The 13,964-nt window shown below is 37.2% G+C and overlaps 1 protein-coding gene across 1 annotated transcript in view; it reads left to right on the top strand.

The window, feature by feature from the left end:
• Positions 1-252: 252 nt before the first annotated feature.
• Positions 253-13,964, top strand: part of GULP1 (GULP PTB domain containing engulfment adaptor 1) — a gene marked incomplete at both ends in the record, with an annotated part of 85,183 nt that continues 71,471 nt past the window's right edge. Inside the window, 2 exons of the mRNA XM_082001577.1 lie at positions 253-356; positions 12,524-12,579. Coding sequence (XP_081857703.1) covers positions 253-356; positions 12,524-12,579 — 160 coding nt within the window. The remainder of the gene's footprint in view (positions 357-12,523; positions 12,580-13,964) is intronic.

Raw genomic sequence — 13,964 nt, 5'->3', positions numbered from 1 at the left:
CTGTACCGTCTGGCTGGTTTCAGGAGCTCAGACAGAACAGGGGCTGTGATCAGTGTCAGACCAGAGGAACGGTTTTAGCCTTCAGGTTCGGGTGTTCCTGCCCATCCTTTTCACAGTGGAGAGTGAGCGTACTGGAAGGTGAGCTATAGTTTAGGGCTGTGGTTTCCAGCTGTTCTGGTATTTGCCACACAACTTCTGTCTTTTCCCTGGCACTGAGTGAGCCCCGGTGACACCTCTGGTCACTTCGTTCTCATGCCTCCCTCGCTGCAGGCTCTGGGGCTGGCACTGCAGGCTGACAGTCCACCAGAGTTGTTTGAGCTCTGCCCCAGGGAGAATATCATCATCTCAACAGCAAGGTATACTGTGGTAGTGGAGAAATAGGAGTGTCAGAAGACCAATTCTTTACCAGTTCACCCCCACTCTGCACATGTGAAAAATTACTTCTGCAGATTTGCCTCCAGCCAGAAAGTATGCCTAGAGCTAGATTCTGGTTAGTGAATGTTTTTGAAAATGCTGAGATTAATAAAACTTCTGAAGTAAAGCTTTCTTGTGACTTAAGGCTGTCCTTCATATGCTATTTGTGCTTCTGTGCAATTATAAAGTCCAAGCACAGAGTAAGGATTTCAGTTGACAGGAAGTTGTTCAATTTTGGTCAAGTCTATAGAGCTGCGCTGTTCAAAAGCAGCAATAAGAGATATTTTACCTGCATTTTTTTATAGTGCTAAATTTCATTTAAATGCTGTTGTTGCTTATATACTATAGCCTATATCCTATAGACTATTTTATTATCATTTATAAGTGTAAAGGACACACATAATTACATAACCATGAATGTATCCGCTTGCTTCCTGAATATTATGAAAGACTGCATGTAACTGCAGGTTCAAGATCTGCACTGAATTTTTGTTCATCAATGTGCCAACATCTTTTTCTTATGCTTTTACTGTTTCAGAGGAGAAAGGTTTGTGGCAAGTTAGTGTTTCAGTTACTTGTCATACAAAAGGAAGGGGAGTACATGATGATATGATGTCTATTTGTTTTTATGTATCACTTCATGTAGTCTTTTATTATCATATTTTTTCCTTAATTATGTCACATGGTATATCAGGAGAAATTTTTCATGGTATTTTGGTCTAAATCAGAAAAAGAATTTTAAAGCTGTTACCATATTCCAAAGTTTCTCATCTTACCTTCAGAAGTAATTTTATAAGCCTAGGTTTCATTGCAGGTCAATGAATCACACATTCCTGTGTTGTGGCCCTTTTGAAAACAGGGTTTAATACATTTTGTGCTTCATTCTTTAAGAAATGTTATCCAGTATGCTTGAAAGGCTGAGGTCTGAGAGGGGAAAGAGTCTGAATCTTCAGGTCTTCTAAAACTAAATTTGACTTTGTGTGGAAACTGTGTACGTGTTTGAGAGGAAATGGAGATTTGACTTGTTTTTTTTTTTATTATTAAAGGGAGTTGATGGGTGCAAGTTGGTTGTTCCAGGGAGGTTTCGTTGGAAGAATTATTTGTGAAATGAAAAAGAGGTACACAAAAAAAGTTCAGCCCAGGTAATTGTTATAGCCTGTGCCCTTCAAAGGGTCTGGCTGGGGAGGGAAAGCCAAATAAATCCTGAGGAATGCTCAATTTCTAGGCGGAAATAAGAGACAAATGAGACCAGTTACACCAGTGGTTTGTTTCAACGCCTTCCTAAGTACCCCCTCTCTTGGCTTGTCTGACACATATCTAAATTTAGAAAATTTATCAAAACACAACATTTCTGAAGGAGCCCACAGGCATTTAAAGATGCCTGTGTGGAAGCTTCGGTGGTGTTTCAGCAGCCAGGGAGGAATGCGGTTGCTTGTGCTGGAAGCTGGAAGCCTGCCACTCTGCTTCCTTTGTTCAGCTTCCTTTGCTGCGTAAAGCATAGAAGACAGCAACCAACGTTATTGCTAGTGGTAAAAAGTAATTACGGAGGTGCCTATTTCAGCTTCAAGTCTTACCACTCACCAGTCCAACTGCCTGCAGTGCAGTCACCAAATCCGCTAGTTTCCTTGCACCTCCTGCCATTTTGCAGTTTCGTCCTCACTGTGAGAAACACCGCACCATGAAAAGTAGGGGGTTAATGGCAGTGAAGACAAAGGGAAAAGGAGATGAAAGTGTTTGCTTTCCCCTGTTACTGTTTGAAGTTCCATGTGGCAGCTTAAATACTCAGCTTCCCACATGCCCGTGCCACTGTTCAGACTGGCAGTGTTTTCTGTGTGTGTCCCCAGATGTTTGGCTGTTATTTATATTTTTATTGTTGTTAATTTAATAAAATTATTCTCTAAGCCTTTTCTCTTTCTTTTCTTTCTGTCTCTCTTTTCTCTGCCCCAAAAGAAATAACCTGATATAACTCAAAATTTTGCTAGTTTATGCCTGTCAGAATTCTTTGTATTTTGTCCATTAACCATTTTGTGAAATCACATGCAGGTTTGCATTTCCTAATAGGGTTTGGTTTCTGGACAAAGCTGAAGAAAACTCCTAGGAGTAAGGTGGAGAAACATTCTTTACATAGGTGTGTCTTCCTAAGTGATGAGTAATGAAGTGTTTTGGTCCATGTTCCTGTTCCCTAATGCCGCTGATGGTTACCTCCGCTTTACCCTTTCGAAACAAGTGGTTTCCTGGGAAGGACTCCCACTTCTGCACAGTGCTCCCTGTACCATAGTGGGATTTTCTGACTTACCTTTGTTTTGCCTTCCTTACAAGCTTTTAACAGGCCGTTTTGCAACTCGGTTTCTTCCAGCAGCTTTGTGTGTCAAGCGTTGTCAGAAACAAAGTCATATTCTACCAGAAAAGCTGTCTAGCATCTGTGATCAGAGAAGGGCTTGCTCGCTCCTAATAGTTTTGTTTGTTTGTTTGTTGGCATATTGTGAGCAAAGATATCACGATACATCGAACCATATATTTGTTCTCCTCCTGATCAAAAACTTACCAGCGCTGCTTATGACAGTCTGATAACACCCTCTTGCCCCAAACCCAACTGAGGAATTTGACGTTAGCTTTGTGGTGTTTGGGCTAGTTTTCTTAGATAGCAGAATTTTTGGGGGCATTTAGCCGTCTGCTTTTTCTGCATCTGAGATGTTGATGAAGTTGTTCATATTAGAGTTTAAAGGAATTTCCAAAGCAGTTACAGGTAGCTAATTCTGTTTCTTTCCCCATTTAATAACATTTTCTGTGATAAGTGGACGTACACTGATTAAGTGTTTTAATACTAGTTGTTGCCTAAGCCATTTCTGTATTTTGTTCTATTGAATTTTGTTGTAATTGAAATTATGAACACACTTTTGGCAAAATACTGTCCATTTTTAGGTAAGTAGTCCATAAATTTTGGCTTTTATTAGTGTAGATTAATGCTAATATATATTTTTGTTCATGGGGCAAAAACCTCACATATTAGGTTTCCCAATTTTTTACATAAGGACGTAACAATTAGGAACTTGGTTGCGTCTTAGCACATTTGCTGGACAAATATATGCAACCTTTTAATAATTAAAAGAATGCTTACATCAGGTATAACAACTAAAATACTTTTCTTAGTTACACTGTTGTTTTAAACAAAATACTTGAATGGTGACCTCTAGAATATGCGGCCAGCCAAGAGCCTCATGATGTGCGTATGTAGTCTGTTTTTAGGAGATCCTCTACTCAGTAAGCCATTTCAGATATGTTACTTAGTAGACTCTTGGATGAGGACAGGAATACACAATTTAAAAAAAAAAAAAAAAAGGTTTCCAAAAAAGGCCATGTTATGGTCCCATTGTGGAGGAGACCTCAAGTGATTGGTTTAGTGCTGTGAAGACAACTGCCAGAGGTATATGAGAGGGAAGTTGTAACTCTCTTTTTACTCAAAAGGATTTTACTCACTGACAAGGTGAACATCCTGAGCAAAGTTCTGCCATTGCTTGTATATACTAAGTGTGTATAATGCTGCCTGTGTTCTTGTGGAAGTAAACCTCTAAGGTGAACCATTTGTCAGTTGCTTGAAAAGCTGAAATTCTCATGTCCTTCACTGCTTATTACTTCATAAACTGAATTGACGGTCATCATTTACACTGTTGAAAAGCCTACTCTTTGCCTTCTCTGCGAAGAGACCTACATGCGTGTTGGTAGCTTTTGGTGAGACTCCCTTATGGGTGAGCAGTTCCTTACTGGATTACCGTAGTACCGCCATCGCCCGTTCCACTGACGCTGCTGAAATCATTCCTCGGACTTCAGAGCCCTTCCGGGCGTTTGCTGGCTTCACTGACCTCCGTGTATCCACATCTTTCTGTGCAGCACTGCTGATAGGGAAGGTGGCTAGCAGGAATGGCTGTGGGTGTGTGTAAGGCTTCTGCAGCTTTACCGTTAAGAACTACTGTGTAGTGTACTTTGTGTCAAAATAACTAGATGGAAAATGTAATCCTGTTACCTTTGCTTATTTCATTGCGTCCTCCCTTCTTAAATACTCAGTAAAATCTGTAAAACAAAACCGATCTGATACATGTACTTTGAAGAGCAAATGTTGGTTGTTTGCACATCTAGGGTACCACACTGTGGTTCAGGTAGACAGGGATTATTCCTTTATTCTCACAGGATTGTATGGGAAAGAAGTCCTACCACATCAGTGATGGTTTGCAAATAAAGTGGAGGTGGGTTTTAGCTGTAACTGCCCACATGTCTGAAAAATATCAACTGTTGACATGGAAATTGGGATACATAATGGGTTTAATTGGTATTGAACTTAATTATTTGAAAAAGAGGAGCAAGCACCACAAAAAACAGTCATGAGCTTCATAAAGTATCTTGAATTTGTCGGTCGTCTTGATGCTGGCATTTGAAATACTGGCTTAAATTTTGTTTTTATTCAAAACAAAGGTAGTGCTCTAACGGATTTTAAAGATAATCTGATACCAAGTGCTTTGATTTTCTTTTTTTAAAACTCCTTTTTTTTTTTCCCCCCTTTTTTGTTTTTCCTTTGACTGGACTGCTTTGAGAGCATAGAAGGAGAAAGGGCACTGGTGCAGCTTTTGACTGGAAGATATGAACAGAATGGAAAGGGGTGGTGGGAATATTTTTATATGCGGTTGAAAAAGGAAAATCTCTATACTACAAAATGGGATGGTTTTGAACAGCATTGGATGTGTTGGATGTTATTTTGGCTGCAAAATGTTGCTAAAGAGTACAATTCTAAAATAATACTGTGACGCAAAAATGAAGATAAGAATTTAAGAGCGTATCAGTGTTTTTAAGTGAAGAAAATATAGAAATTTCTGTACAGTCTGATGTAATTGGTGCAGGAAGATAGCTGCACTGTTAGAAGGCAGTTTTTAAAGTATTGAATCCCTGGGTGAAGAGGAGTCTTCGTGATCTCCCCCTTCCCAACATTAAGCCCATGTGAGGACGAAAGCATAGCTTGAAAAACTCTGATGGGCTAAATGGCATGAAACAGGGCAGTGCAAATGTGAACTGAATATTTGTATGCAGTATTCACTCATTTTAAAGCTTTCTTTCCAACCTATTTGTGTGTAGTACTTGTCTTCAAGTATACATACGATACCATCTGCTCTGCATCTCTGAAATCTCAGTGAGAAGAGCTTCACAGAAAGATTTAAATTGTGTTTGTATATTAAGTACCACTGGGCATTCGAACATAATTTTTTTTAATTCTACAATTTCTTCCACAGCAAAGCACATCTCCCTTTTATTTCTCTGAATTATTTCAGGATTTTTAAAATCACCTGCATTGTTTTTGATATGAAGATAATGAGCTAACTTCAAATATAATAATAGACTTTTCTGTTTTCTTACGTGTGTTGTTCTGCAGGTTAAAGAGAGGGGGGGAAAAAACCACACCCAGAACCATTGTTGACTGGATAGATTTTTCAACATGAATCGTGCTTTTAGCAGGAAGAAAGGTAAGCAATTTATGTTATGTTCCATGGGAGACATAAATATCCTGTGTAAATGCTTTAGAATATCAAGAATTTTACGAGGAAGTACTTAGAAATAATTGCATCTAATTAACCAGGTAGAAACGGGCAGCCTTCTAGAATGTGTACAGAGCAAAGCACTCTCAATTGATTGTTATAGAGCTTTCTGCATTGTAAGGCTTTTGTTGAATTTTGAAATATTTTCTTTATTGAGTGGGGGAGGTGTGTGTATATATATTAAATAAATGCACTTTTGTGTTTTCTGCACACACCAAAGGATATGCTGGAGGGTTTTAGAACTTCTAAAGAGTTAGTGACGTCTGTATTTGATACTTATTCTTGGAGAAGCTATTTTAGAAAACTGTATTTAATATACTTGAAATATCTCATGCAACAGAATATCTCTTAGCTTTAAGAAGCTATTCTGAACTTGCAGCAATCTGAAATGGTACGCTTTCCAAAAGAGTATCAAACCACTAAATAAATCTGCAGAGTTATGTATGTTGCTCTTGTGTCTTGCTTAGTCTCTTCTCATGGTCTGTTTATGATAAAACATAAGTTTGAAATGGACCATCAGAGTTGCAGCTTTTTTTACTGACAGCTTTGTTGCTATTTTCTCTGTTTTTTTGTAATATCGAAAATATTCAGTACGTCTAATTTCTTTATTTTTCATGTTTTCTTCTAAAGATTCTTAAGTGTGATACACACTGAGCCAGAGTCCTGCTTTAATAACTAGGTGTAAACTCAATTGCACTATGTATAAATGTTTTGTTCATGTAACAAGAATTCCTGCTTCGGTATCATTATCAAAAGGAGTCTGTCACACCTTATTCCAACATGAAATGATAGCATCACTACATCCTTCCATGTCTAGTAAATTTATTTGCTAAAGCCAGATGAATCAAGATAACTTAAGTAGTCCAGAATATAAGCAGACGCAGCTTGATTGCAAAAGGAAGATACACTTACACAAAGGCTACAGAACCAGACGAAAGATTGTTTGATAGCCAGTAATATGGTGGATGCTGAGGAAATAACACTGAAATCCATCACCCGCCCATGCTTTTCTTAAGCACTGATGTATTTTCTTGTGTAGATCTATGTTATGTAGATCTATGTAACAGCTCTATCTAGAGAGCTGTACCTACCAGCGGCTTCATTGTGTTGCATTGTGGATTGATCTGTCCCAACTGGGAAAGAAGCTTGTGTTTTGTACATTTTGTTTTGTCTAGGTGACAATATAATTTTTTCTCTTTCTCTAATGACTTTTGATAATATTTGTAACTCAGCCTGCCATATTTCAGAAACAGACCAGTTGTGTTTTATTGGATATTTCCTAAGTGTTTTGACCTGCACCCAGAGCGCTAAAATGCTCTTTCACTAATTCTCATTGCCCTTGCCAGTGTCTGCATCTTGACTTCATGGTGAAATTGTGAGGTTGTATCCTCAAGTGTCTGGGATTATCTGAGGGGTCTGGATTCATTCCTTTCTGTTCTCACTACTTTTTCATTGGAAAATTCTTACTGACCTTACCTGAATTCTTGGAATTTCAGTGTATTCAAGGGCATTTGCTTTGTTGTTCAGGTTTTTTTGTGTGCTGCTCTCTTTTCTCCGACAAGAACAAAGGATCATAAAAGAAGTTGTCAGGCGCAATTAAGTGCAATTATTGTGGATTCTTAAAAATTATTCAGAACTTGAGCAACCAGAAGAATTAAATACTGACATCCATTTATGTCACTCATGGTAATTCACACAACATTTGCGTTCTTGTATCCTCAGAAGAACACACGTTTCAGTTAAGCAATTGTCCAGAATAAGTTAAAATTACGTATTTTTTTGTGCCAGTTGAAGTTAGAAAAGCTTGCCTATATCAGCATTTGTGTCTAATAACTGCATTTAAGACCAGGTTCAAACAGGTTCAATTACTGAACTTCCTTTATTGTGTTCCCTGATTTTACTCCCAGACCTTAGAACAATTTCCATGCCTGTGTTTGGTGGGGTCATTTGTGGGTGTCTTCTGTTCCCAAGAGCGCAGCTATTTTGAGGAGTTAACTATGTGAGTGCCGTGACTTCCCTAGCACTTCTCTCTAAATCCAAATTAGTCTCCTGGTGGCTGTGCTGGTAGGGTTTGTGCTAATTACAAGTTTGCATCAGTCTGTTACTGTGGAGCTACATAAACAACAGTCTCAAATACATAGGGTTATGAGGGTAATTTAAACAGATGTAAGTAGTACTTTCACAGTAGCCAAAGGTTATCGGAACAGTGCAGACTTGCACAAGTGTCCTCTAATCCTCATTGCCCCTATAGATCAGTCTATACTAGCCTTTCAGTATGAAGCACTACACAACGTAGTAGGAAGTGCCATAGCTCCTTATCTTCTTAAACGAGATAAGCTGGTGTCTAGAATGACTTGGACTGCGCTATACTCGCTTAAACACTCGGTTCTTGCTCCGTCACCTGATTCAAAAACAGAACTTTCCTTCGAAGTGAAAGTACTTGGTGCAAGTTTATTTTTGAGGACCATGATTTGAGCATGAACATCCACTTCCACTGACAAGGTGTGCTCTGACCTTAAATGATCTGGTACAGTCATTGCCTATCTGTCTTTGAGATTTTGCACAAGCCAGAACTTCTAGCCTGGACACTTTATGTTTGCATTTTAGTTGTATTTATTTTTATTTCGCTGATGGTAATTTTAGTTGAAGGCTTAATTGATGTGCTTAAATCTCCAATTGAATATGAATCAAATTAAGCTGTTCATCTTTCATCCTAATAATGACAATGAAAAATACAAGAAAATATGACGTTTCAAGCTAATTCAGCTTGTTTCAAGAAGTACTTACACAAGCAATCCTAAATAAATGGCAACTTTTTGCAGTCTAGGTTGTAATATCAGTTCTCATCAGTAGCTCATATAACAGGAAAACAAACTTCATGAAATAATACTGACAAAAAAACATAATTTTTTGGTTTAAAGTTGATATCGGCACCTGCTGAAGTTGCATGTTTTAACGTGAAAAAACGTAGTACCTGTTCAAAATAAAATAGTCTTTCTGTTGACTTGAGAAGAAGATGGTTGGACTACCAATTTTGTATGTTATAGAGAAAATACTGTGTTGTAGCAATATTGTATGACTGTATAAACAGTACAGAAATATGTATTCTGTTTTCCGTTCCTTGATCTGTGAGTGTAGTATATTGTATTGACGTTGGTTTTATAGATTATCTTTTTTAAGGATCTCCTCCTTTCTCTCACAAAAACAAATTAAAGAACAATGTTACATATGTTCCTGCTGCTTTGTCGTTATGACAAAGCTTGTAAAAACATTTATGTAACTATCGCAGTATCAGGAGCTTGCTTTTGTATGTGGTCCAGGTTTGGTTTCAGCATGGTTGCTGAAGAGTCCTCTTAAGTTTTCCGTTATTTCTTCCTCTAAAGTCATGGGTGGCAGCACACTCACTTCAAAATGTTGTCTGTAGTGCAGATCGAAGTCTGTGATTCTTGAAATAAATGTGCATCTTGATAATTTCAGTCTCTCGTAAGTACTTTAGGGATATTAATGTAATTCTCCTGTAAGAGATTATATAAATGCTGTATTTTCATGTAAATCTTTCTCATCATTAGTGTATTGGTATCTAAACTGAATTACCTATTTGTCCTTAATTTATATGTGATTGTGTGTACAGGTAATGTGTATACACCAAATAAAGCAGTAACTATGGGAAGTTTTGCTTTGGTTTGGTTATTTTTTTAGTGAATGTAGGTGCCTCTCCCAGATGAGTTTGGCACATTTTACAGATTCTGTGGCCTTCCATTCAAAAACCATTAGTATAAGAACTGATGCATATAAATAAACAAAAATTAACTAGTATTTCTCAGCTTTTGCCTCATCAGAATTGTGAAAGAAAACTACTGTTCCTCCTAGACAGAGGCATTTCTAAATATGGAATGACTGCAATCCAAACCTTCTGGGAGTGAGAGGGTGAAACTTTTTGAGTGTCTCAAAATGGTGCTAAAAATGTAGGTACATATGTCTACTTTGAGCTAAATTTAGTACTGAACTACAGCGTGTGAAATCCAGTGGACTTCAGTGAGATTGTGGAGGGTAGAAATCACAGTTGAATTTAGTTCATTCTTTAACATGCCCTAATAGTCCTCCCTCATCCCAGAATAAATGTCAGCCTTACTTTAGATATGGCACAAAGTTCAATGCCAAAGCTGTGGCTGTATGCGGGAATCTGAATTTTCTAATGTTTTTTTTTCCATATGATAGCAGTGCATAAGGTTGGTACTTGGTGACACATTATCAGCTCATGAGATGTAGATGGTATTCATAATGCTAAATGGAATATATTGAAGTAATAGTCTGTCATAAATCATAAGTTTCAGCAATAACACTTCTGTGCAGTGGCTTTTTATGAGTCTCATTTATGAAAGTGTAGAAAGATGCATTTCATGGGCGGGGCCTGACATATTAAAAAATGCCATCTAAGGTTATAGGATGCTCCCTTATGAGAATGGACTGTCTATAATATGTTCTTTATGTTTATTGTAAACTTATGCTGCAGGTGAGCCCCAAAAGGGTGAAGAGCAAAAGCAAATAAAATAAAGCAAATACTTTAATTCTGTCAGAGACTATATTTCACATCAGTGATTTAAACAAACAGGCTGTTGTTTGCTGGACTTCCACATTAACAATAACGATAAAATAAACATGAAGAAAGAGTAGCTAGTTATATACTTTAAAGGTGTATGAGTAGTCACAATCTTCCTCATTGCGGTCTTGAAATATTCTTGTGATTGCACTTGCCCTTTCGTAAAAGCACTCATCACCTTCCAGGAGAAAACAAAACTAGGTCTGAATCTCCTCCTGCTCCCACTACAAAAAAAACCTGCTGCTTGATGTTTGTAGGATTTTTTAAAACAGGATTTTTTTTTCGAGAGCAAAGTTTGGGAGGAAAAAAGGGTGCTTTTTTGTATACCAAATATTTCTGTATCCTGTTAGTCTCACTTGACACAAAAATCCATTATCTTTATGCTTTTGTAATACCTCCACAAAGAGGTTTTGTGTGTTCCAAATACTGCTCCTTGGGTTTTGAAATACGGGGTCACGTGGAAAACCAATATTTGGTAACCAAGTCCCTTTTTTGGATTGGTAACTGAATATGTTTTTTTTAAGTATCATTTGTACTATTATATTGTTGTCATTAGGCTATGGAGGTACCGTTTCAAGTATGCCAACAAGGAGAGTTGAAGGATTGCCTCCTTAATTTGGCAAGGACCAAATCGTCTTCTGTTGGTGGGACGAGGAAGTGGCTAGTCCTGCAGCGTGTGTGTTTGCACGCATTTGTACACAACTGGATATGCCTTTGTATTCTGAAATCAGAAGGAACAGATGTAATTGTTTAGGAAAGAAATTATTACAGGATGTCTTTAGAGGATGCGCAGCTACAAATGAGGAGTACGCTTTGGAAACTTTCAATAGGATTTGTGCTGGGTCTGCAGAGATAAGCCTAATTTTTCTTTTCTTAGTGTTAAGATGAGAATAGGAGGATAATTTCCTGTTGGCTATTTCATCTGCTTTATCTTTGGAAAGGTACTGCAGAAATCATCTTGTCTATCGCGTGCTTTAAAAAATGTTCTAGGCAAATTAACAATGATATTTACTTCAGTAACTATTTGTTGCTTTTGCAAAACCTAAGGAGCTCCTTTTAAGAACACGGACACACGGCTCAACTGTAAAGCACTGAACAGTGACTTTAGAATGGGAACAGCATTGAAAGAGTCTTAAGCTCTTTTGGTTTCTATCCTATTAAAATTTATACAGCCTAATTTACAGAATGTTAAATGATTCACACAGTGGTTTGACAATGATATCTTTTGAGATCTACAAGGTAATAAATTCTTGATGTAAGTTGTTACTGGTGTGTGATGTAGAGGTCTTGTCCAAGTGTACTATTGCAAGTAACTTCCCCAAGCTACAACCTCAATGCTTCTTGAGTTGCATAGGTACACTGCTAGTCAACTGCATGAATGTCTAATTAAAGTCAAGATGTAGTATTCTGTGTGAAAAAAATTTGGATGTGTACGAACCATACCTTGATAGGAATGCACTTCGACTACTTCATTTTATAGGACTTTGGTTTATAAAACTGTTGGAAAATTGCAAAGAACATCCAAAATATGTCACTCAAGAGAATACTATTTTGTGAAATTAAATCCTTTAGGTACATAAAAGGATGTATCTTAAAAACAGAAGCAAGAGGGAGCTCCAGATGTGCGTATTGTAGTTGTTCTGAATGGTTGCTGCCGCTTTCTTTTTCTTCTCTTTCCAGTTTATTGGCATTTTTTAAAAAGTTCCAACTAGATTTTCCTGTTACATTATTTTAATCTTCCTGAATGAGAAAAAATAAAATTCTATTTTAACTGTATTGAGATGCCAATTTCTGCTCCTTTTCCTTTGTTTTGTCGTACCGAACTGACACACTTAGTGTTCTTACTTTAACAGTTTAAAATTCTTTGAAAATTTGCCTTTTTAACAATTTTTGACAAGCTTAATTGATGCTTTTCCAAATTCATTTATAGTTCTACTGGAATAGTTGACTGGATTCTGACTCCAAAAGTGAAAGGTGGATTTGCAGGTTTGATCTGTATATACTTCTCGGTTAAAACTTACGAAAAAGTGATCACTTAAAATAAATTATGCTATACCAGTAATCTCTTTTTCAACTTCAGCTAGAAGCTTTTATCAAAAAAACAGTGTAGCTCTTCTGGTGGCAAGAAGATGTAAGAGGTACAGGCTAAATAGTTCAGAATGTTTTTCTCCCCCCCCCCCCCCCCCCCCAATTTAGGAAGCTGAACTTGTTAAAAATTCTTAACACGAACAAATTAGAAGTGCAAAAGCAAAGATTTGCTAATTACTGTTTAGTTGAACTAATATATTATTTTGATCCTCTTTTCCTTTCTTGTCAAAATCTACATACTAGCATCTGTATCCTAGAAATATATAGTATAAAATGTGCAGGTTATGTAGTGAGTGTTACTATTTAAGGAAATGCAAATACTAGACTTTTTTTTCATTTTGTAACTGTGCCAACCCACCATTCTATGATACCACTTCACTATTTTAGTAATCAGCTGTTTAAAACCATTCATAAGGTCTTAAATATTATGAGAGAAGGACACAGAGAGACTAAGCGAATGCTCTGTTCTAGGGAGATACAGCTTCATTGTCTTGGCAAACAATAAACACGCCTCCCAAGAATTTTTATGTTTGCCCCCCAAAAAAGGAAAAAAGAAATAACAAAAGTAATTATTCTAAAATAATGTACATTGATGGGCATTTGTATGTGCTATGGGCAGAATCTGACTCATAATTTCAATTGTTTAATCATGGTAACCTGGTAATAACTTTAATAAATTACTGCTATTAGACACACAGATTATACTCAGTCATTCCTGGAGAAGGTGGTTGGAACAAATACTATAGCTGAATTATAGACGAGTATGGGTAGATTTATGTTTATTAATAATGTTTAATTGTATTCAGATGAAAATTCTGGTAAGGAGCATTAAGTCCCATGGCTCGGCGTATCAGTTCGTTCTTTGCCTGCAGTAGTCAAGAAGACAGATCCTACCTTGTCGGACTAGCCTAAGTGAGGTTTGTGAGAAGCTGCCTGTTTCTGTTGCAGTCCAGGATAAAGGAAATGATTTAATGGGGTGACAATTCTTGTGTGTCCCATTGTGAAGATTTTCTTTATTTATACAAAAATAGATAATCTAGGAAAAATTTATAAGATGAAAGTTATAGAAATGTATATGTACACACTGAAGCAAGTAAGCTATTTGTTCCCTGAGGCATTAATACGTAGATGAAGCACTGATCTTGTGGGATGCTCTCTTCTTCAGGAGACTGTTGTTAGGCTGATTGTCATATAAGGTCTTTCTTTCCATAGTGAGTTTTATAAAGCAGGAATAAAAGACAGTTCCAAGATTTCTTCTCTTCTGTTAGCAAGGAGAACATCCA

The sequence above is a fragment of the Phaethon aethereus genome (assembly GCF_964289735.1).
Source record: "Phaethon aethereus genome assembly, chromosome: 6".
NCBI lineage: Eukaryota > Metazoa > Chordata > Aves > Phaethontiformes > Phaethontidae > Phaethon > Phaethon aethereus.
This window is presented reverse-complemented; position numbering and strand designations above follow the sequence as displayed.